Genomic DNA, 26,241 nt, shown 5'->3' on the forward strand with positions numbered 1-26,241 from the left:
CTCAGGTGTGCTACATCAGCGCAGGCTGCAGAGCGTGTCTCACCCAGGCTCCCCTCTTTGCATCTGCTCACTGGGCTGCATACACCAGTAATAAACGTCAGTGAAAGTAGCGGTCACTGGGGATTGCCACCTGATGAAGACGGTTTACCGTCGAAACGCGTTCTGGTCCTAAGAAATTACTACCTTGTCCTTGTCACAAATATTTAATGGAACACATACCAGTCAATAGTAAGATAATAATCCCATTTATGGATTAGATATCAAAAATAATAATTATATAACTGGATAGGACCATAACAAACCAACTGCACATTCATTGAGAATGAGTCACCTTAACAAAAAACAGTCATAAGTCTAAGTATATACGGATTACAAAAAACTTTATTAGTGTCAACAGGCATAAAAGAGCAAATGGGAAATCCCCTGTGCCACCCTCAGCACGTACAATAGGACAGTCGCAGGTGCATGTGGCAATATCTAGCAGTACCAGTACTGTCAATCTTAGCCATAAATATACATAGATACACAGATCAAAAAATAGATATGTTGCACACAGTATTGGCATGTGGTGTCACAGTTATATACCGATGTATAAAGTATACAAACCGATGGCAAAAGCACACAGACACCAACTCCCATCCACCCCAACGCGCGTTTCTCAGGGGGCGTGTCAGTGTATACATGGACTCAGATTATATACTTGCAGGGCCGGAAGTGACTGCACCTAGCGTCTGAATCGTCATATTAGCCGGTCATCAGCCCGCCCGGCTAAGTGATACCGGAAACACACGGGCCCCATGTTATCCAGGGCCGCAAGCACCACGATAGCTGAGACCGGAAGTGATGCGAACGGGCCTGCGCATAGGGTACTGCGTGGCGATCTTGGTAGGGGACATACTCAACCTACAATACAAAAAAAGACCTGCGCAGAAGCTGCAGCGCGGTCATCAGATAGAGAATAAATCACACACTGCAGGTAATTGAAAATAGCATTAAATTGCCATATAAATGACGCATCAAAGGTGCAGCTAACTAGCCCAAGCAACAGACAGCGGGAAAACCCTAATAAAAAGTTGATAGCATAAATAATCAAAGGCAAGCAAAACCAAAATTGACATAAAACTACATTTACAATTTCTTATTATCCATCTAATATTACAGGGGGGGGGAGACCAATGATAACAATTACTAGAAACAGGGTCATTGCTTACGGATAGTATGTTAAACATAATATCATGTACATCTACACCTATACACAAATACAAATATATGTGTGTATACAAGTGCACCGTGTGTCTATTAAGTTTAATTCAGTAACACACACACACATATATATGCATTTCGGTGCGAAACGCGCGTCGGGTGTGGTGGGCCCCCAGGAGCACTCCATTTGGTGACTATATTTTTATATTGTTGTACTTACACTTTACTATATTGTTTACTTATTGCATATTTGCACATGGTTACTTGCACAATGGCACATGCATTGTTATATTAGGTTGGCATTATGTTATCACTGCTAATGGAGCCTTGCTTTGGGTTGCCCACCGTTTTTCCTGTGCTTTAGGTGTTTACTCTCCAATAATTTTTATAGATTTCTCTGTCTGTTAATAAAGTTATTTGAATTTTACTGGCCTTTTTGTGAAGGTAGTCTTTTTGGTGTGTTTGCTATATATATACAGGTACACATATATCTCCATCATATTTACACTACAATATCATAGTTCATTATAGATATTTCAATGTACACAGCCATCGCATTCCATGGGGCCAAAGCATATTGCGCACCAAAATATGCACCAACTAGATGATAGTAGTATCAGCATCCGTAGCATTTGGCGTTGGTCTAGCAGTCAGATAATCATCTTATGGTATTCCCCAAGGTGGTCACCCGGTACGTCGTACCACAGTCATCAATACTAGAATAGAATAAAATCCATTAAAATCAAATAAAATAAATACATGCAGAAAGATAGGCACAGAGGAGCATGCAGCAACCAGCGAACTACAGAAATGGGGCAAAAGAAAGATTTTCATTCAGACCATCTGGCTGAACGGTCCTTGTGTTCTTTGCGCTCCTTTGACCGTTTTCTACATTGTCCCGCATACATCAGTAATGGCAGTAATGTCCTGATGGCGGCCATGTAGCCATGTGTACCAAGGTCGCAGTATGATAGAATAAAGAGAAAATTGCAGATTTAGTGTAAAAAAAAAATTGAGTGAAAGGTAATATGGCAAAATGGGAAGGTAAAGAAATAAAGGATATCAGACCTAAAGATATAAGAGCCGAGACCCGGAGAGCAGGGCCAGCTGGAGATGTCGGTGGAAATATACGCCTTGCGTATTGCTGGTTAAGCCGGCTTCATCAGGTCACCTTTAGCTGTTGATGTGGATGCTCTGATTTTAATTGTTTTTTTAATCTTTTGTTATATTGTTGTACCAATAAATATTTGTTTTTAGTCATGTAGATGTGCACATTTTTTCTGTACTGCATTTTTTCCCCTTTTTTTGTTTAGTATCTAAATAGGAGGGTGTGACGGTTCACCCAGGCATGGGCCATGCCAAAAGGTGCACCGAAGAGTCCTCAACTGAATATCAAATAAAAGTTGATTTTTAATTAAATATTAAGTTAAACTATACCAGCCTCGTATGATGTAAATCGGGGATAGGTGCCCTATGTAAATGTTTAAGCAGCTCACTTGCCATTTTGGGGGTGACAGACTCCCTTTAAAGATCTGTATTTCGTCATTTGTGGATGTCTTAATATGCTTTTTCGTTTATTTTTTTTACAGATGTAAGACTAAAGTTTATCCCGATGAACTTCCCAACACAAGCATAGTAATAGTATTCCACAATGAGGCCTGGAGCACTCTGCTACGGACGGTCCACAGCGTCATCAACCGATCACCGCACCATCTGTTATCTGAAATCATTTTGGTTGACGATGCAAGTGAACGAGGTAGCGACTGTAATTTTATTGCTTTTCTTTAGCCTAATTTATCACTCTGTGGTGTGAAGATTAAGAAGAATCATCAATATTCACGGATCACTGTTTTGTCTCGTATATTGGATTGTGTTTCTTTTGTTTAAAGGCCATAAGTTACGTCACATGAAGATAAAGATGATTGTGGGTAGTAACGCAACAGGACCATCTCTGAAAAATAGTGTGAATTCTTCATGGTGCTTACTCTGCCCAGAAGATAACACTGCCTCGTCGCTTCATTTTCCTATTTTTCTCCTCCCAGATTGTCACTGTGTCCTTGTGACGTCACATGTGCGGACGAAAATCTTGCGCACCGGCGGTCACTCCTCTTCACTGTTCCACCCTTCTATGAGCATTGGCTTCATTTTGTTCTGCGCTGGCACTGGAGAGTCACTGTAATTTCCGCACCCAGTGTTCTCTGACCCACTGGAAAGGTGCAACTGACATGTTTACTATGCAGGGCGGGAAGAAGAATTCCGAGAGAGCACCTTTTCTGGGCGCCGGTGAAAACTGGGATCGGATGTCACAGTGACTTTCTGGTAGAGATGAGCAAATATGTTCGGAATTGGTCATCGAATCTGAATTTGTCATATTCGTGCCATATTAGTACCCTATTCGTATCGAATTTATGTTTGATGATCAGTTCCAAACATATTCCGTAATTTCTACTCCAGTTGACTCCAGTGACTTTCGGCTGTGTTCGTTGAATATTGTAAAAACAATATTTGCTGCCGAACGTAATCGGAACCAAGTTTTGCAAAATTTGCTCAACTCTACTCTCTAGCGCCTGTGCCGTGGTCATGCGGGCCGGGGGTACTTGTTAGCCAGGCAGAGATAGCTCAGTAGCGATAGCCCAGCACCGTGGCCCTTTCTGGGCAAGTGACAGGGGCATATTCTGCAGCAGCTCCAGCCAGCATACATCACGAGCTCTGCAAGCTGTTCTCTCGGTCCCAGCTCTGAACCCTCTATAATGTGGTGCTTCTAGTGCTGCAGGGGTGGCCAGAGAAGCCACAGTCCCCCGGTCTCCAGATTCTGCTCTCAGGGTTTGCAATACCTGATAGCCTAGGGCTCTGGTGGCCTGCTTTACTCTTATCCTAGAGTGAGCCTTCCATTGCTCCAACCCTGGAAAAACTCCATATGCTCCTTCTTCCCTTCCTCACACTACACTGCACTACTCTGCTCTTACTCCTCCCCCAGCCAGAAGAGGCAGTCACCCTACAAACTAGGGGCTTGTGCTCCCCCTTCTTGTCAGGGATGGGCTTGTCTGTGGATGCATGGTTTACTTAGTGTAGGGAGCTCCATTTACTTCCAGACATGATACCACCACCGGTTAGGGAGGCAATATCATTGTGGCAGCTGGACCACACGGGCACCACACCTGTGCAGAACAAAAGTGAAGGCAATGCCCAGAGAATGGAGGAACAGTGAAGAGGAGCAATGGTAGTCAGATTGCGCGGATGCCACACACCTGATGTCACAGGATAAAGTGATGATGTGGGACAAGAAAGATAGGATAATGAAGCGAGGAGGCAGCATTATCTTCCGGTCAGCGTCTGCCCCATAACCCGGAAGAGGCCATTTCCATAAAACGATAAAAGATGATTTTTCCACAGCAATGCATCTGATACATATTTTTGTATACTCATATTAGTAGTTCAAATGTGGTGAAAGATTCCCTGTAAGGTTAATCATGAGGTCTCCATGGAATAAACTAAATTGGGTTCCACCGGGTACTACAGAAATCGCTTGTGACATGAAACATGTTGCCATGTTTGATTTTTCCTCATTTTGCTTTACTTTTTTCTTTTTATTCCCATAGATTTTCTGAAGAATCCATTGGAAAATTACGTCAAACAGCTGGAAGTTCCAGTCAAAATTTTGCGGATGGAACAGAGGTCGGGACTGATACGGGCTCGTCTTAGAGGAGCGAATATTTCAAGGGGTCAAGTGATAACTTTCCTCGATGCTCATTGCGAATGCACAGTTGGATGGTTGGAGCCTCTACTAGCGAGAATAAAAGAAGACAGGTCAGTAAGATACCTTTATTTTGTCTACTCAAACCTATACACCTTTTCTAACTATACACCTGCATACATTATTTATCAGTTTATCCATTTATTATGTAATAGGAAATATGTATTGCAACACTTTATCCTGTTATTAAAAAGTTGTAAGTATTTATCTCCTGCCGCTTGCATGTATTATGATTAGTGTTGAGCGATACCTTCCGATATCCATAAGTATCGGTATCGCATTGTATCAGCCGATATTCAAAAAATATCGGATATCCCCGATACCAATGCAAGTCAATGGGACAAAAATATCGGAATTAAAATAAACCCTTTCTTTCCTTGTAGGTTAATTCTACATGAAGGAAAACCACTAAGAATAATGTAGGATGTATTGGGGGAGGTGGAGGAGACACTAAAGGCATAGAGGTTTAGCCCAATCAAATGGAATAGCAGGAATTAATTTTTTTTTTTTTTTGCAGAACAGACTACAGAGTGAGCTGCAATCACACACAGACTGTGCAGACAGCCGTGAGCGGCGCTGCAAGGCCAAAAAGAGCTCCTCTATGTACTCCTATATAGTGTTTTCCCACAATCTAGCTGTATACGGATGGGAAGCCACTAATAGGATACATTTGAACAAATGTGCAGCAGGCTGCACTAATTGAAAAACGGACAATGGAACGGTATGAGGCAGTGATGCACCCTGAGCTGACTACAACCAGCGGTGGCTGCAGACCAGACTACAGAGTGAGCTGCTCTCACACAGACCTTGCAGACACCTGTGAACAGCGCTGCAAGGCAAAAACAAGGTTCTCACACAGCGGTTGCTAAATTAGCCTGGATAAAGCACAATGAAGCAAATCACTATCTCTAAACTGGCCCTCAGTCAGAACACAGAGTCCTGTCCCTAACTGAATTCACAGCAGAGTGAGCCCAACATGGCGGCAGCGACTTTTATAGGGCATCATGACATCACAGCCATGCCAGTAGTTACATGCCTACCATGCAGAACAGGATGTGCCCACACTTATAATCATTCCTCATTGGCTGAATTCTGGCTGTTTGAATTATGGGAACTTCCGATTCCGGTATCCGATATACTGAAAGTATCGGAACTCTGTATCGGAATTCCGATACCGCAAATATCGGCCAATACCCGATACTTGTGGTATCGGAATGCTCAACACTAATTATGATACATAGCAAGCTGCTTGATTACTTTCTCCCTTTCTAAACTTAAACCCAATTTGTTTTTATTCTATTTAATGAGATTTGAATTAAGATTAAGAAATTAAGAATAGGAAAGTAATGAGCTGGAGACTTAAAACGAAAGGAAGCTGCTCACATTGAGAATGAACAGAACTGAGCAGCTTGCAGTGTGTTGTGAGACATTCAAGCCGCACAGGACAAACCGTTGCAAAAAAAGTGATTGCAGAAATGTTTCATATCACTTTATACTGCACATTATTTATTATTCTTATTATTTTGAGTCATGGTGACTTGATGGATGAACGCTCTGTAGGAAGATTGATTTGGTGCAATCCTAGATAGGTCCGCCAGGGTCCTATCTGCTATTATTTGATAGTATAAAGCCACACTGCACATATAATTTACTAAAAAACATTTGAGTCTTGTCCAATTTTTTCACATTTTGATCTAAGACTCGGATCAAAATCAGACATGTACCTGTGATTTTGTGCATATGGCTCGGTCTGAGCAGCTCCATAGACTAACATAGGTACGAAAAAACACAGATAAAACACGTCCGTGAAAAAGTCGCAGTTTTTATAGTTGACTCAGTCAATGGCGATACATGAAAATTGCCTCTGAAACATCCATTTAAATACACTTTACTGGTAAAGACGAATAATTTGCGCGAATGATAGATTACAATACAGATGTCATAAAAAGTCATATCATTCTCTCCGGTGAAAAACATTTATCACCATGTTTTTGTTAATGGCATTGACTCGTCCCACAGCTCTGTACAATGTATTCATTCATATTCGTCCTTGCTTTAGTGAAGCTTACAGGCTAATTTCCATAAAACAGATATAATATAGTCAATTTCTTGGAAAGCCGCTTATCTGAACGGTATAATTTTATAGTGTAAAAAATATTGAAGAAAAATTATACATAAATATAGGAAAAATGTGACATCTCCACGTAACATCCTGGTTAGTAAATACAAGGGTTAGTGGTAAAAGGACTACCCACCGCGCGCCCTAAACTACAGGTGCTTCTTACAAAATTAGAATATCATTAAAACAGAGTGATGTATTTCACGTGTTTTTTTTTCTGTTAATGTTGATGATTATGGCTTACAATAGACAACACCAGAAGCGTCTTACCTGGGCCAATGAGAAAAAGAACTGGACTGTTGCTCTGTGGTCCAAGGTGTTGTTTTCAGATGAAAGTACATTTTGCATTTCATTTGGGAATAAAGGTCCCAGAGTCTGGAGGAAGAGTGGAGAGGCCACAATCCAAGCTGCTGGAGGTGTAGTGTGAAGTCCCCACAGTCAGTGATGGTTTGGGGAACCATGTAATTTGCTGGTGTAGGTCCACTGGGTTTTATCAAGATCAAAGTCAGCGTAGCCGTCTACCAGGAAATGTTAGAGCACTTCATGCTTCCCTCTGCCGACAAGCTTTTTGGAGATGGAAATGTCATTCTCCAGCAGGACTTGTCCCCTGTCCACACTGCCAAAAGTACCAATACCTGGTGTAAAAACAACAGTATCACTGGGCTTGATTGGCAGCAAACTCGCCTGACCTTAACCCAATAGAGAATCTATAGGATATTGTCAAGAGGAAGATGAGACACCAGACCAAACAATGCAGACGAGCTGAAGGCTGCTATCAAAGCAACCTGGGCTTCCATAACCCCTCAGCAGTGCCACAGGCTGATCACCTCCATGCCACGCCGCATTGATGCAGTAATTGATGCAAAAGGAACTCCGACCAAGTATTGAGTGCATTTACTGAACATACATTTCAGTAGGCCAACATTTCGGATTTTAAAATCATTTTTCAAGCTGGCGTTATAAAGTATTGTAATTTACTGAGATAATGACTTTTGGGTTTTCATTGGCTGTAAGCCATAATCATCAACATTAACAGAAATAAACACGTGAAATAGATCACTCTGCTTGTAATGACTTAATATCAGTGTTCCCCAACTCCAGTCCTCAAGAGCTACCAACAGTTCATGTTTTCAGGATTTCCTTAGTAGACCCAGTTGAATAATTTTAGTACCTGCACAGGTAATAATTCCATCACCTGGGCAATACTAATGAAATCCTGAAAACATGACCTGTTGGTGGCTCTTGAGGACTGGAGTTGGGGAACACTGCTCTATATAATATATGAGTTTGACGTTTTGTATTGAAGAACTGAAATAAATTTACTTTTTGATGATATTCTAATTTTATGTGAAGCACCTATATGATCCAGACCAATACTATTAGACACCCGTGGAGGACCTGTTGGAAATGTTGCATTGGTGCCCATAAATTTTATTTTGTACCATTGGGGGAAAGCTTTAAGCTATATTTGTTTGCCACATATTGCGCATGTTAGATTATGCTTACTAAGGGTTAAATTATCACAGTCAGCGGGGCGGAAATGAATACAAATGGTATAAATAAAAGTAATGGATAATATGACTGAAAGCCATGAATAATCCGTAGATAATTACTATTATTTACAAGCTTACGGCTCGTCGGGCCCCGCGGTAATGTCGGCATGGGCAGGAAGTTGAGATTTGTTTTGTTCTGTATCATATTTTCGTCTCCAGGAAAACGGTGGTTTGTCCAATAATCGATGTAATAAGCGATGACACATTTGAGTACATGGCCGGTTCAGACATGACTTACGGTGGATTTAATTGGAAATTGAATTTTCGCTGGTATCCTGTTCCCCAGAGAGAAATGGACAGGAGGAAAGGAGACCGAACATTACCAGTAAGGTAAATGGCGGATACTTTGTTAGATGCATGGCCGGCCGCACACATATATTTACAGAGGAGTCAATACAAATAGAAAAAAAAAACAGGCTGTAAACAATCAATTCAAGGAAGCAAAGCAACAAAAGCAGAAAGACGGCGAGCGACGTTCTAATGAGTCTTCACACGTCCTGCGCCAAAATAATGTTCTCCGCTACAGAAAATACTACACCCTCCCTATAAATAATAGATCGCCCTTTTAACCCCTTAAGGAGGCAGACAATTTTTCATTTTGCACTTTTGTTTTTTTCCTCTGCTTCTACCAAGAGCCATAACTGCTTAATTTTTCAATCAACATAGCTATATGAAGGCTTGTATTTTTTTGTAGGACGAGATGTGGTTTTGAACGACACCATTCATTTTACCCAGAGGCGTAGATAGGGGTTTTGGTTCGGGGAGGGCAAACTTCTGAGTGTGCCCCTAGCCAGGTAACCTTGATTACAACTGGGTGACGCACCCTAATAGTGGAGGAGAACCTCAGCAGATGACCGCGCCATTACTGAAGATATTCTCTATATAATGACCAACATGGATATTACCGCCATATGGTCAGTGGTAGATACCAATCCTACAGAACATATAAGAGATCACAGCACAGTTACAGATAATGCCTTACCGCTGATGTTCTCTGATGGAGTCATCACTTTTCTCATCTTTTCCATATGGCCCAGACCGACAAGACAACTTCTTCCAGCCACAACTCAGCTGCAGAGAACACAACAAAGACACGTTTCACTTCTCATATTTTCAGCCATCACCATCTATTCCCAACCTGCACAAACTCCTCATCCTGCTGATACCCCAAATACTGAGCCGCTGCTGCCGTTTCTGTCCCTATTACTGCACCTGCTGTGTGGAACTGTGTGCCTCTAGATGGTAAAACAACCCTCTAGATTATAGTAATGCCGGGTGTAAGTGCCCTAGAAAACAATGCCCACATTGTGCCCCTAGAAAGTAATATTGCCCCTTTGACAGTCAAAGTAACCCAAGTTCCCCTATAACAATAAGTGCCCACTTCACATTTAACCCCTTTACCCCCAAGGGTGGTTTGCACGTTAATGACCGGGCCAATTTTTACAATTCTGACCACTGTCCCTTTATGAGGTTATAACTCTGAAACGCTTCAACGGATCTTGGCGATTCTGACACTGTTTTCTCGTGACATATTGTACTTCATGATAGTGGTAACATTTCTTCTATATAATGTGCGTTTAGTTGTGAAAAAAACGGAAATTTGGCAAAAATGTTGAAAATTTTGCAATTTTCAAACTTTGAATTTTTATGCCCTTAAATCACAGAGATATGTCACACAAAATACTTACCCATATTTTCCGGCATATAAGACGACCCCCAACTTTTCCAGTTAAAATATAAAATCTTCTCAAAAGTCGGGGGTTGTCTTATATGCCGGGTGTCGTCTTATAGGGTGGGTGCGAAGCAATTTGCGGTCGACGTATATAGTGGGGGGAGTGGGCCCGATGACGAGGTGAGGGAGCGCCTCACCAGGAAGGTGTAAGTGAAGCAAACTGTCAGCGTCTGGGATGCCAGGGTTATGCAAAAAAGAGAGAAAGCGGTGCTGTGCCTAGAAAAACACTCCTCTTTCACTCATCTGGCTCACCCTTGTATCCTATTATCTCCTTCTCTGCCTCTGCTTCACTTACACCTTCCTGGTGAGGTGCCCCCTCACCTCGTCATTGGGGTCGCTCCCCCCACAATATGCGTCGACCGCAGATTACTCCGCACCTGCCCTATAAGACGACACCTGGCGTATAAGACGATACCCGACTTTTGAGAAGATTTTCAGGGGTTAAAAAGTAGTCTTATACGCCAGAAAATACAGTAATAAGTAACATTTCCCACATGTCTACTTTACATCAGCACAATTTTTTGAACCAATTTTTTTTTCTGTTAAGGAGTTATAAGGTTTAAAAGTTGACCAGCAATTTCTCATTTTTACAACAACACCAATATTTTTTAGGGACCGCATCACATTTGAAGTCATTTTGAGGGGTCTATATGATAGAAAATAACCAAGTGTGACACCATTCTAAAAACTGCACCCCTCAAGGTGCTCAAAACCACATTCAAGAAATTTATTTACCCTTCAGGTGTTTTACAGGAATTTTTGGAATTAAATAAAAATGAACATTTAACTTTTTTTCACAAAAAAATTTACTTCAGGGAAGGAGCGCCGTTTGACTTTTCAATGCAAAATTGACTGGAATTGAGATGGGACGCCATGTTGCGTTTGGAGAGCCCCAGATGTGCCTAAACATTGAAACCCCCCACAAGTGACACCATTTTGGAAAGCAGGCCCCCTAAGGAACTTATCTAGATGTGTGGTGAGCACTTTGACCCACCAAGTGCTTCACAGAAGTTTATAATGCAGAGCCGTTAAAATAAAAAATCATATTTTTTCACATATATGATCTTTTTGGCCCTTTTTTTTTATTTTCCCAAGGGTAAGAGAAGAAATTGGACCCCAAAAGTTGTTGTGCCATTTGTTCTGAGTATGCCGATACACCACATGTGGGGGTAAACCACTGTTTGGGCGCATGGGAGGGCTCGGAAGGGAACGAGCGGCGTTTGACTTTTCAATGCAAAAATGACTGGAATTGAGATGGGAAGCCATGTTGCGTTTGGAGAGCCCCTTATGTGCCTAAACATTGAAACCCCCCCAAGTGACACCATTTTGGAAAGCACACCCCCTAAGGAACTTATCTAGATGTGTTGTGAGAACTTTGAACTCCCAAGTGTTTCACTACAGTTTATAACGTAGAGCCGTGAAAATTAAAAATCATTTTTTTCCACAAAAATTATTTTTTAGCCCCCAGTTTTGCATTTTTCCAAGGGTAACAGGAGAAATTGGACCCCAAAAGTTGTTGTCCAATTTGTCCTGAGTACACTGATACCCCATATGGGGGGAACCACCGTTTGGGCGCATGGCAGAGCCCGGAAGGGAAGGAGCGCCATTTGGAATGCAGACTAAGATGGATTGGTCTGCAGGCGTCACGTTGCATTTGCAGAGCCCCTGATGCACCTAAACAGTAGAACCCCCCCACAAGTGACACCATTTTGGAAACTAGACCCCCCAAGGAACTTATCTAGATGTGTTGTGAGAACTTTGAACCCCAAGTGTTTCACTGCAGTTTATAACGCAGAGTTGTCTATATAAAAATTTATTATTTTCCCACAAAAATGTTTTTTTAGCCCCCCAAATTTTTATTTTCCCAAGGGTAACAAGAGATATTGGACACCAATTGTTGTTGTCCAATTTGTCATGAGTACGCTGATACCCCATATGTTGGGGTAAACCCCTGTTTGGGCGCATGGAAGAGCTCGGAAGGGAAGGAGCACTGTTTTACTTTTTCAACGCAGAATTGGCTGGAATTGAGATCGGACGCCATGTCGCGTTTGGAGAGCCCCTGATGTGCCCAAACAGTGGAAACCCCCCATTTATAACTGAAACCCTAATCCAAACACACCCCTAACCCTATTCCCAACCATAACCCTAACCACACCCCTAACCCTGACACACCCCTAACTCTAATCCAAACCCTAATCCCAACCGTAAATGTAATCCAAACCCTAACCCTAACTTTAGTCCCAACCCTAACTTTAGCTCCAACCCTAACCCTAACTTTAGCCCCAAACCTAACTGTAGCCCTCACCCTAGCCCTAACCCTAGCCCCAACCCTAACCCTAGCCCCAACCCTAACCCCAACCCTAGCCCCAACCCTAGCCCTAATCCTAGCCCTAACTCTAGCCCCAACCCTAACCCTAGCCCTAGCCCTAACCCTAGCCCTAACCCTAGCCCTAACCCTAGCCCTAACCCTAACCCTAACCCTAGCCCTAACCTTAACCCTAATGGGAAAATGGAAATAAATACATTTTTACAATTTTTTTATGTTTCCCTAACTAAGGGGGTGATGAAGAGGGTTTTGATTTACTTCTATAGCGGGTTTTTAGCAGATTTTTATGATTGGCAGCTGTCACAGACTAAAAGACGCTTTTCATTACAAAAAATATTTTTTGCGTTACCACATTGTGAGACCTATAATTTTTCCATATTTTGGTCCACAGAGTCATGTGAGGTCTTGTTTTTTTGCGGGACGAGTTGACGTTTTTATTGGTAACATTTTCGGGCATGTGACATTTTTGGATAGCTTTTTATTCTGATTTTTGTGAGGCAGAATGACCAAAAACCAGCTATTCATGAATTTCTTTTGGGGGAGGCAATTATACCGTTCCACTTTTGGTAAAATGGATAAAGCAGTTTTATTCTTTGGGTCAGTACAATTACAGCGATACCTCATTTACATCATTTTTTTTATTTTTTGGCTCTTTTATACAATAAAAACTATTTAATAGAAAAAATAATTATTTTGGCATCGCTTTATTCTCAGGACTATAACTTTTTTATTTTTTTGCTGATGCTGTATGGCGGCTTTTTTTTTGCGGGACAAGATGACGTTTTCAGCGGTACCATGGTTATTTATATCTGTCTTTTTGATTGCGTGTTATTCCACTTTTTGTTTGGCGGTATGATAATAAAGCGTATTTTGCCTCATTTTTTTTTTTTTACGGTGTTCATTGAAGGGGTTAACTAGTGGGACAGTTTTATGTCGGGTCTTTACGGACGTGGCGATACTAAATATGTGTACTTTTATTGTTTTTTTTATTTAGATAAGGAAATGTATTTATGGGAGCAATATTTTTTTTTTTCTTTATTTAGGATTTTTTTTTTACACATCTAAAAAAATTTTTTTTTTTTACTTTTTGCTTTGTCCCAGGGGGGACATCACTGTATAGTGACAGATCACTGATCTGACACTTTGCAGAGCACTGTGTCAGATCAGCGATCTGACGTGCCCTGCTCCTGGCTTACCAGCGCCTGCTCTGAGCAGGCACTTGGTAAGCCACCTCCCTGCAGGACCCGGAAGTAGCCCCGCGGCCATTTTGGATCCGGGGCCTGCAGGGAGGAGACTCTATATGTTATAATGCACCCTCACAGGCAGACTCCATATAGTATAATGCACCCACATAGGCATACTCTCTAGTATAATGCACCCCCCATAGGCAGACTCAATAAACAGTAGTATAATGCATTCCCATAGGCAGATATACAGTTGTATTATACACTCCTGTAGGTATACTTTATATAGTATAATGCACTCCCCATAGGCAGATTCTATATACAGTAGGATAATGCACCCCCCATACTCAGGCTCTATATTATAATGCACTCCCCATAGGCAGACTCAATAAACAGTAGTATAATGCATTCCCATAGGCAGATATACAGTTGTATTATACACTCCTGTAGGTATACTTTATATAGTATAATGCACTCCCCATAGGCAGATTCTATATACAGTAGTATAATGCCCCCCACATAACCAGGCTCTATATTATCATGCACCTCCCATAGGCAGACTCTATATACAGTTGTATTATACACTCCCGTAGGTATACTTTATATAGTATAATGCACTCCCCATAGGCAGATTCTATATACAGTAGTATAATGCCCCCCACATAACCAGGCTCTATATTATCATGCACCTCCCATAGGCAGACTCTATATACAGTTGTATTATACACTCCCGTAGGTATACTTTATATAGTATAATGCACTCCCCATAGGCAGATTCTATATACAGTAGTATAATGCCCCCCACATAACCAGGCTCTATATTATCATGCACCTCCCATAGGCAGACTCTATATACAGTTGTATTATACACTCCCGTAGGTATACTTTATATAGTATAATGCACTCCCCATAGGCAGATTCTATATACAGTAGTATAATGCACCCCCATAAAAATAAATACAATACTCTCCACTCCTCCTGGCTCCCCCGCTGCTCCGAGCGTCCGCACATCTCTGGACAGCAGGCACCGAGTAATGTCATCATCGCGCCTGCTGTCAGTGTCTGCGTCAGGGACGTCAGGGGATAATGGGAGAGGGAGCCTGATGCTCCCACTCTCATCAATGCATTCAATTGTATCGGCATATAGCCAACAGTTGACCTTGAGATGAGGGGCTGGGATCTGGTGCTGACAACGGGCCTCCCTACTGCTCAGGGGCTCCATAGCGGCCAAGTGGCAGAGAACGAAGATTGAGTCTCCCTGCCGGCTAATCTGTGTAACTCTGCCACCACCACTGATTTGCAGCTTGCTGACAACGTACAAGCTGTCAATCAATGGTATGGACGGGGTTATACACAGCTCAGCATTTGAGCACCGCTACAACTACAGCAGAGAACGCAGGGATTCTATCAAAACTACAGCCAGCAGCCCAGTAACTGACACATCGCTGGAATCAGGGTGTCTGTCCCTACATCATGCTGCTCTCTGATTACATAGCAGAAAGCTGCTGACGGATTACATTTACTCTCATAGGCAAATATAGAAGTTTTGGTGGTCCAAGAGACTGGATCTCAACCAAACATTTACAGCATATTCTATGAATCTATATGAATGTCACATACTGTAGATTCTTCTCTAGGTCAGCCAAGGTCCTGAAAAAAAAAAAAATATTGCGTGTTTAAATCTATTATTTTAAAGTCTGGTGGAAAAAGAAGGAAAGTTAAACAAGTCTGAAAAATAGAATTATCATATAAGGGTTTCATTTTAGTATTTTTCTATAATGCAACATTTCGGAAAATAGTATTTTTGCAAATACAAAGATAACATGGAATCAATGGTGTTATATAAATAAATAATAATAATAATAATAATAATAACAGGATCTTTTTTTCTAAAACGTGTGAGTGATTTATCTTTACATGTCAAGAATACATCGCACCTGAATGGGCGTCATATTTCACTGAATCTGAGAAGTTATTTTTCTATGTTGTTTTATCTAAGAAGTAAAAATACTGGAGTGATGGCGACGGCGGCGCAAAGAATCAGCCTGATGTGTTCAACACTAGCGCCCTCTGCTGGAACGGAAAAAGAAGGCTCCGAACTTTTCACTTTTCTTTATGATTTTATTAAAATATTATTACTATATATATTTTTTATTATTATTATTATTATTATCATCATCTATTTTTCTGCTGTCAGGAAAAGCGCTACATATGATACACGCCTCTTTGCCATTTTTTAAGTATTTTTTCCCCCCCCATTCATTGGAATGAGTGAAAAATGCTGCAAAAGCACTGAAAGAATTGACAGCAGATTTACAAAAATGCTTTGATGGTTGAAATCTGCAAAGAAAAAAAAAGCAAAGTGTGCATGAGTTTTAAGAATTCTCAATCACTTTGCCAGTACTGTAAAACGCTGCATTTTTTTTATCCACGGCAAAAATGCTACAAAATCTCAAAGTGTGAACAAGACAAGCCCGTAATGCTTTAGGGACAGGTTCTTAAATATTCTATTTTCTCCAGGACGCCTACAATGGCCGGGGGCTTGTTCTCCATTGACAAAAACTACTTTGAAGAACTAGGGAGCTATGACTCAGGAATGGACATATGGGGCGGAGAAAATCTGGAAATGTCTTTCAGAGTAAGTTTGTGTTTCCTTATAGATTCCGATCTGGTTGTCTATAGAAAGAAAGGTAGAAATTCTGAAATTATGATCAGTTTTATTTTGTGAATGGTAATAACACAGAGTTTATAAATAAATAAAAGGGGTATATCCAAATTGGAAAGTTACCCCCCCTATCTATAGGAGAATGGGGATCTGGATGCCTGAGAGCGGAGATCTACTTGAATATCGCGAGGATGCACATGGTCAACCTTCACTCCCTTCATTGTCTAGACCAGTGTTCCCCAACTCCGGTCCTCCAGAGCCACCAACAGGTCATGTTTTCAGGATTTCCTTAGTATGGCCCAGGTGATAATTGCATCACCTGCACAGCCAAGAATTCCATCACCTGTGAAATGCTAAGGAAATCCTCAAAACATGACCTGTTGGTGGCTCTTGAGGACCGGAGTTGGGCAACACTGGTCTAGGCGATGGATGGAGAACGCCAAGCGCCGTACTCTGCTTTCTCCAGCTTTCAATGATTGGAGCTGAGGACGAATGTTGTGCACCTCTGCTCCACTCCATTTCTACAGTGCCCCACTCTCGAACATCCAGAGCCCCTATCTCGGGATGGGTCGTGGTCTGACCCCCATGGATAGGAGATGAACGTCAATTTTGGGAATACCCCTTTAAATTGTTCTGATAAGTTGTTTGCCACACTTAAGTGACCTGCATTAATTATCTCTGCTCTGCTACATATTACTTACGTAAATTGGGTTTTTCCCCATTCCATCAAATGTGATTTCGGGTGTCGATCAAATTGTCAAAAATGCACCGATAAGTCAATGTAGTTACCAAGGCCGGATATGAAAGCCTAAAGCATTGTACCTACTATGTTGACTCCGACCCATTCTATAGATATGGCTCACGGTGTTGGGTTTGTTAAAAGGAACCCATCGGCCGAATCACGCTGCCCAAACTGCAAGTGGCATGAGTCAAAGCCTGGCTGTATGATTGCGGCCAGATAGATTTTTTCCCTCAACTGCTCCAACATTTCCCAGACATGACAGAAGATCTGGTCAGGGACCATAGGGTGAGACAAGGCTAATCTGATGCCCCCTTGGCCGGTTTTTCCCTTATCCCTCTTCAGATGATTGACAAGTCTCTTGCTAAGTTCATAGATTGGATAGACCTGTCAATCACCTGGATTTTCATAGCAAGCCGCCATTTTTCTCAACTGTAAAGAACCAGGCAAATGGTTGCAAAACATTATGGTAGCAGTCACCTTACCGCTCACCTGTGCCACCGCTCTCGCAGTCCTCCCAGCCTCCTATTTTTCCTTCTCCCGCCCTGTGCATTCTCTTTGGCCTCCTAACTCCAGTGAGTGGTTTCCAACATGACAGAAGAGGGTCCCTTTGCAAGATCAGTATATGGGCCCTTTCCAGCTCAATAGCTTTGGAGGTGAAAGTGCGCCCTTTACATCTTGGGCCCCTGTGCGGCTGCCCAGGTTGGGCCAGTGATATGTCCGTCCCAGCCTCAGACCTTACGGTGCGCCATATAACATCACAAAATTACGACGCACGTCGTCCCCGAGTGCGGAAGGGCGTCAGAGGCCTCACTGCATCACATGAGCGTCACAGCCGGATTATCACTGCCGGCATTGCCGTGTTATGATTATATTTCTGCTGATTTCTTATGAAGTCTTAATTAATCTTAGTATACAAGAAAAACATTTACAAGCAGCTCGGAAGAAGAAATTGCCGTTTACCATTCATCAAGTAACACCTCATGAATATTCAGCGAGAACGCGTTAGGTTAATTGGGGATTTGTTGTGTTAATTTAAAGAGTTGCTTTCTAATCTTGTTTCATAGAACATTTGTATTATGCGCAATTATATCGCCCTCCTTCCCGTCTGTCTAAGTATCGGATCCGTGTAAGCAGCTGATTGCACTTCACTTGCATCAGAAATGTCAGTGCGCATGCACCCGACCTCGTCTGATCTGAGAACTGAGACGTCTACGCGAACCAGGTGCCGCACGCACCGTCCAAGACGGCAAAACTAGGACTGACGCTCCTGGGCCCTAATGTAACGCCTATAACAGGGCCCACCTATCATCTTATGTGGCAGGGAGACCATTCATCCTCCATAGGAATCATGGCTCGGTGGTGACTACTCCGTCCAGACCCCTATTGTTACAGTAATGGTCAGAAATATACTTATCTGCGATACATGATGAAGATAAATTCAGAATTTTGCTAACTTTTTACCAACTTAATAACAGTTTCTAATTTCCATAAACTAGAGTGTAAAGAGGTGGCCTTAAGTTGAGAAATAGGGGGCATTCCATAAAATTTAGGAGCGCTCCTAGGGGGCGGGGCTTTTCAGCAACGCAACAGCTGCAGGGTTATGCTTGAGGGAAAGCAAATAGCACTGGTGTTAATTTTTACTTTATTTAAACTTGTACATGTTGTTCATGTCAGTTCTTTCCTGCATCCTCCATGTTGATGATGAATATAATGGTTGCTGTGTGTTCCACATAAATCAGTTCATTCTTCCACCAGCGATAAATGATTCTGCTGAAAGCTGAAATCTACATCAAGGCTTATATATATTTTTTTAATTTTGGCAGGTAAATAGACAACAGTGTATTGTAGGAGCTAATACAGGATTTACCTTAGACTCTTTTCTATGGGTCATATAATTGGGCATAATTTGGGGGTCCAACCACTGGGAGCACCAGTAATCCATCTTAAATGGAGTGGATTCGTGCATGCTCAACCTTTGCTCTAATCATAGTCTATGGGACTGGGGAGAATAGCGCTGTCCTTGGCTTTTCTGGAAGCTCCATATACAATGAATGGAGCAGAGGTTGAGCATGCGCACCAGCAGGGGCGGACATAGCATTGGTGCAAGATTTAGATTGTTGGAAGCTCTTTTTAAAGAAAAGACAATGTACACCCGTATTGCTACATCTATGGGGATGTTACAATCTTAAGCAATGTGCAGGAAATATAAAATTGTAATATTGCCTCATTGTTACCCAAAAATATTTTGCCCGATGTTTTTCTCTTTAGATTTGGCAGTGCGGTGGATCGCTTGAAATTGTCACTTGTTCTCATGTCGGCCATGTGTTTCGGAAAGCGACTCCCTATACATTTCCTGGTGGAACGGGTCATGTGATCAACAAAAACAACAGAAGACTTGCAGAGGTGTGGATGGACGACTTCAAAGATTTCTTCTATATCATATCTCCAGGTAAATGGGGTGACATTACAGTTTGTTTATGACCTAATCTAAAGTAGTTAAATGCTTATTCCAATCTTGAGATGGTGATACCTCCATCCTGGCTCGGACCACCGGGGCTAGAGATACAGAAACTGCCAACACGAGAGGTGGTGAGTTCTCCTTCAATGGAAGTCTTCAAACAGAGGCTGGACAGAGATCTGTCTGAGATGGTTCAGTGAATCCTGCATTGAGCAGGGGGTTGGACACGATGACCCGGGAGGTCCCTTCCAACTCTGACCTTCTATGAAATCTTCTATGAAACCTCTTGGGTTCGTTGTGCCCGAAAATCCTCTGCTTCCCGGTAAAAGTATATTCTCATCATCCTCTATCTTCAGGTGCGCACCTCCGCTCTGCTTCCCGCCTTCTGGCTTTCCCGAGGTGGAGAGCTTCTCAATGATTGACAGATTGCAGCTTTGCTTCTGCAGCATCTATAGAGAAGAGAGGCACTAACACTGACTGGATCCGGTGATCCTACAGAGCAGCACTTACTAGCTCTATAGCAAGGAGATTGTAAGCGCTGCGCTAATTGCTCAGGAAACCGGCTACAACTGATAGACTAATGTGGTGGCCAGTAAAATAGGCAACAAGTAGGAAACGATAACATTGAAAAGTCCTTGTTTCTCGAGAATGGAGAGGATGAATAATAAGAGGTAGATTATCGACTTGCTTGTTTTACAAGCTCTTTGCAATTTTAACTATTTAGAACATAGAGAAAACCACTGGAACAGTCATAGGTCCCAATTCATCAGCTTGCACCAGATTTGTGGCATAAAGCACTTTAAAATATCTCTTGCATTGTATAAAAAAAATTGTGCAAATTTTGGGCCTTTTTACGCCACCTCCAACCAGCTCTGCCTACTTTTTCAAAGGTGGACAGAGCTTAGTAGGAGAAGACGTGGTCAAGAGCAGGTGACACGTTAATCCTAATCTTCACACAAAAGTATCGTGCTGGAGTACATTCTGGTCCACATTTGGTGAGTTCACCATTACAGGCTATACCCGGAAAGTGAGCTTGCTGATTGGCTGCAGCACTGTCAACTCGACATCAGTGCTGCGGACAAAAAGAAATAATGGGAGCTGCGGTGGAGACTCAGTGCTGGACCCTGGGAAGGGGAATAAAGCTTATTTTGATTTTTTTAATGCAAGATGCAGCCAGGGGACAAGGATTTTCTAAAATCAGAATACCCCTTTAAGAGGCACATGCACTCACGGCATTAATACCTTTCATATAGACTGGCGTGTAAAATGACAGTCTTGATAGATCGGGGCCATTGAATTTAAGAATAAAATTCTGGTTACCGGCTGCCACCACTAGAGGGAGCTCATTGCTATGGGATTTTTGAATCAAATGAGTTTTCCTTCTTGGGATTTGCCATTACTTACTGATTGTCGGGACTAATTTTTCAGAAAATATTTGGATGATTGTAAGGGTATTGATCCTACTTCTCTTGACTCCTTGGGATAAAATGTATGCAGATTTGCAATAAAAAAGTATTTTTCGCTACTTTAAGGAAGTTTCTGGGTGTAGATATATGCAGTGATTTGGGTTGCTATGTAAGGAGGGCAGTTTGTTGGAGCTTCAGGACCTTGGATGAATGACTAATCTGAGATGATGGCATAATGAGAGATAAGTATTTACATCTCGCTGATAAAGTGATGACTAATAGGTCCCCTGATTACTTTTAAGGTATGGAAGAAACTTTCTCGCCTGTCCCCTACAGTTATATTCAAGTGCAAAGCAGAAATCTAATAATTCTCCATTACCTCGTGGCGGTCTTCTGCATAAATTTCAGTTTAATTGCATTTTAATTACTGCAGGTTAAGGAGAGTTGAAGCTTTCTGAAGAAGGTTGCAGGAGAGACAGTATTAATTAGCGTGAAGAAACGGGGAAATATTTAAATACAATTACATGAACAATTCAGCATTTAGTCAAGCAGAAACTGATTTCCCCGGGTGTTAATGCATAAACAAAATCCTTCATGTGGAAATTTTCAGAAACATTTCTCATAGACCATTATTTGCTGCATTTACCAGGTACTCCATGGTACCGTCCACACAACGGTTTTTTCAAGCGGATTCTGCTCCGACATCCTCCTGAAAAAGCGCTCAAAAATCGTTCACAGAAAGGAACATAAGAATTTTTAATTAAAAAAGACTTGCTGCTCATATATTCATAAAAACCAAGAGAAAACGCTAAAAACGGTTACAAAACGTTGAAAAAAATTCCTAGAAAACAACCTAAAAAAATATACAAAAGATGTTACAGAAAAAGAAAATCGCCAGCGTTTCCTTAAACATCTTCCCCTTGAAATACTCGACAGGTTCCTCAGCTTGGAAAAGACATTGAGTTAACAAAAATATTATTTTTTTCTACAAATCTACTTAAAGGGGTCTGTAAGGATGATTTTTCTCATTCAAGCTAGTGTTCTAGCTATATAAATCCTTTTCCAACAATAAAAATGACACCTGTCTTGTAGTAATCCGAGGAACCAGTGCTGAGAAATCGAGCTTTGAAGGCACATGCAAATTAGACAGGAAGTGCATTGTATGTTGACACTCCCCAATGCACTTTCCGACTAATTAACATATAACTTCAGAGCTTGATTTCTCAGTGCTAGCACATCGGATTTCTACAAGACAGGTGTAATTTTTAATGTTGTACTAGGACCTATACGGTCATACCATTGGTTTCAGTTGAAAAATCATGCTGACATATCCCCTTTAAATACCTGAAAATTTGCCAAAAAGGGCGAGTGATCTCTAAACGGCACTTTGGAGATCTGCATGAACCATCTGAATAAATGAATTTACAAATCTGCAATACAGAAATGGGTCATAGCAGTGAAGCACTACTAGAACATAATGCAGAAAACACAGAAATATATTACTACCAGAGAATACTTTTAAACATGTGTAATCCAAAATTTAGGATATTGAAACAATCGCCCCAGGAACACCCTTTAATTTTAGTAAGTCAAACCCCTTCTGAGGTTTGTTTGGCAGGACTTTCTCAGCAAAATCATAACTGTTCGCAAATATGCCAGAGTTATGGCTATAGTATGTGTGCTGGGGAAAAGAGGGTGCAGAGAGGGTCGAAATGGTCTTTCTGTCTTGAGAAGATTGTTTAAAAGCAGGGCCAAGACAGAGAATGGAAACTTAGCACTGGGTAAAGAAAATCCATACTATAACTTTGGGCAAGAACATTCTAATACAACTTTGGCAAGACTTTCTCCCTAATGTATAACCACGCTGAGCAATTCAGGGTGCATTTGAGTGTGCAAAATGGTGCAAACCTCTCATGAGCATTTTATAAGAAATCAAGCTTAAACTAAAGCTAGATACAATTTTCTTTGCTATAATGGATCTGTCTTTACTAGTGTTGAGCGATACCGTCCGATACTTGAAAGTATCGGTATCGGATAGTATCGGCCGATACCCGAAAAATATCGGATATCGCCGATACCGATATCCGATACCAATACAAGTCAATGGGACATCAAGTATCGGAAGGTATTCTCATGGTTCCCAGGGTCTGAAGGAGAGGAAACTCTCCTTCAGGCCCTGGGATCCATAGGGATGTGTAAAATACGGGCAGCACGGTGGCACAGTGGTTAGCACTACAGCCTTGCAGCGCTGGGGTCCTGGGTTCTAATCCCACCTAGGACAACATCTGCAAAGAGTTTGTATGTTCTCTCCGTGTTTGCGTGGGTTTCCTCCGGGCACTCCGGTTTCCTCCCACATACCAAAGACATACTGATAGGAATTCTAGATTGTGAGCCCAATCGGGGACAGTGATGATAATGTGTGCAAACTGTAAAGCGCTGCGGAATGTGTTAGCGCTATATAAAAATAAAGATTATTATTATTATTATTAAAATAAAGAATTAAAATAAAAAATATTGATATGCTAACCTCTCCGGCAGCCCCTGGACTTCACGCTGCTAACCGGGAGGCTTCTTTGTTTAAAAAGCGCGCCTTTCGGACCTGTGAATGACGTCCCGGCTTCTGATTGGTCGCGTGCCGCCCATGTGACCGGCACGCGACCAATCAGAGGCCGCGACGTCATTCGCAGGTCCTCAATTCCTAGAATTAGCAGTTTTGTGAATGAGAATGACGTCGCGGCCTCTGATTGGTCGCGTGCCGGTCACATGGGCGGCACGCGACCAATCAGAAGCCGGGACGTCATTCACAGGTCCGAAAGGCGCGCTTTTTAAACAAAGAAGCCTCCCGGTTAGCAGTGTGAAGTCCAGGGGCCGCCGGAGAGGTGAGCATATCAATATTTTTTATTTCAATTCTTTATTTTACACATCCCTATTGATTCGATACCGATACCCGATATCACAAAAATATCGGATCTCGGTATCGGAATTCCGATACCGCAAGTATCGGCCGATACCCGATACTTGCGGTATCGGAATGCTCAACACTAGTCTTTACAAATAGTCTCATTTAAAATGTCCTACTGTTCTGTGTCTACAGCTGCTTTGCAGGTCTTTGCATCCTATGTATAGTCTGATCCATCTCTAAGTTTGTGCTTCCCTTTCTCACCTTTAGGCTGTGTGCACACGTTGCTGATTTTTCACATTTTTTTTCACTATAAAAACGCTATAAAACTACAAAAAAAACATACATTATGCATCCCATCATTTAGAATGCATTCTGCAATTTTTGTGCACATTTCCGCCAAAAAAACGCATCGCGGTAAAAAACGCAGCATGTTCATTAATTTTGAGGATTTTTTGCGGATTTCCCACTATATCATTGCATTGGTAAATCTCCGGAAAAATCAGCAAAAAAAGCGAGAAAAACGCGCAAAAAACGCAAAAAAAACGCATGCGGATTTCTTGCAGAAAATGTCCTGTTTTGCTCAGGAAATTTCTACAAGAAATCCTGAACGTGTGCACATAGCCTTAGTCTTGCTTAAGCATATCCTGAGATAAGTGGTACAAAATTACTAACTTTAATTTTAATTTTTTGTTTTAAATAATATTTTTGTGATATTCTGCAGGGAGATGTTTGTACTTTAGGTCTATATGTGGTCGCTCATTGGCTGTGATGTGTATTGCAGCTAGCTAACGGTTTTTCTAACATCTATTTATAAAATTACCTTAAATTGTCTGTCATTCACTTCCATCTGGGCGTCCTCGAATCCCACAATCCACCGCGCCGCACCGGAAGTACGCCGACCGCCATATTGCAATACCCAAGTGATGGGTATTCTAATATGGCTCACGCTGGTGGTACCAGGCCCTTGCGCAGTACCTCCAGCAGGTCATTGCCGGACCTCTCGCTGCTGGGACTCCCCCGCCGCAAGGACCCCTCCCCACTGCTGGGATCCAGGCTGCCGGAGATCGCGGTATGCGTAAGCACTGAATGCATACCGCGATGTTCAACGGAGAAGCAGGGACGGTGCCAGGATGAGGTGAGTATGACCAGGGAGGGTGAGCCAGGCTATATTCACCTGTCTCTGTTCCACGGCTGCACGCAGCTCTGTCTTCTGCATCGTCTGGCTGTGAAATTCAGGTCAGAGGGCGCGATGATGTGGTTAGTGAGCGCCCCCTGCCTGAATAGTCAGAGCCAGAGACCCGGAAGACAGAGCGGAGCGCAGCGGTGGAACAGGGACAAATGAATATCACAAGTGCCAGAGGCACTCTGGCACCTGACCCCCATAGTGCACCGGTGTTCCCGCCCGCTCAGGCCCCCGACACTCGGTGCCCAGTGAGTATGTCATTTTTTTTTTATCACAGCAGCAGCATACGTGGCATTTTATGCTATGGAGCATCTTTGGGCCATCATATGGATGGGAGCAGCACATGACAGAATGGGGGTGCAGGATGGGAGCAGCACATTACAGAATGGGGGCGCAGGATGGGAGCAGCACGACAGAATGGGGCCGCAGGATTGGAGCAGCACATGACAGGATGGGGCCGCAGGATAGAAGCAGCACATGATTGGATGGGGGCGCACGATAGAAACAGCACATTACAGAATGGGGCGCAGGATGGGAGCAGCACATGACAGAATGGAGGCGCAGGATGGGAACAGCACATGACAGAATAGGGGCCCAGGATGGGAGCAGCACATGACAGGATGGGGGTGCAGGATGGGAGCAACACATGAAAGGATGGGGGCGCAGGATGGGAACAGCATATTTCAGAATGGGGCGCAGGATGGGAACAGCACATTACAGAATGGGGCGCAGGATGGGAGCAGCACATGACAGAATGGAGGCGCAGGATAGGAGCAGCACATGACAGAATGGAGGCGCAGGATGGCAGCAGCACATGACAGGATGGGGGCGCAGGATGGCAGCAGCACATGACAGAATGGGGGCGCAGGATGGCAACAGCACATGACAGCATAGGGGCCCAGGATGGGAGCAGCACAGTCACCACTGTCCCGATGTGATAGCATTTGGCCTCCATCTATTGTCGTAATAAGGACAGGTGCAGACGGCCGTAGAATCTCTCTCACAATTGGACCG

At 42.5% G+C, this 26,241-nt stretch overlaps 1 protein-coding gene across 2 annotated transcripts in view; it reads left to right on the forward strand.

Moving 5' to 3' along the window:
• The window catches only part of GALNT13 (polypeptide N-acetylgalactosaminyltransferase 13), a 300,662-nt gene that overhangs the window by 182,943 nt on the left and 91,478 nt on the right, over window positions 1-26,241 (forward strand). For both annotated transcript variants that reach the window (XM_069732955.1, XM_069732956.1), the window contains exons 3-7: window positions 2,793-2,959; window positions 4,803-5,010; window positions 8,789-8,959; window positions 16,392-16,509; window positions 19,547-19,727. In XM_069732955.1, coding sequence (XP_069589056.1) covers window positions 2,793-2,959; window positions 4,803-5,010; window positions 8,789-8,959; window positions 16,392-16,509; window positions 19,547-19,727 — 845 coding nt within the window. The remainder of the gene's footprint in view (window positions 1-2,792; window positions 2,960-4,802; window positions 5,011-8,788; window positions 8,960-16,391; window positions 16,510-19,546; window positions 19,728-26,241) is intronic.

Source organism: Ranitomeya imitator, chromosome 7 (assembly GCF_032444005.1).
Source record: "Ranitomeya imitator isolate aRanImi1 chromosome 7, aRanImi1.pri, whole genome shotgun sequence".
NCBI classification, from domain to species: Eukaryota; Metazoa; Chordata; class Amphibia; order Anura; family Dendrobatidae; genus Ranitomeya; species Ranitomeya imitator.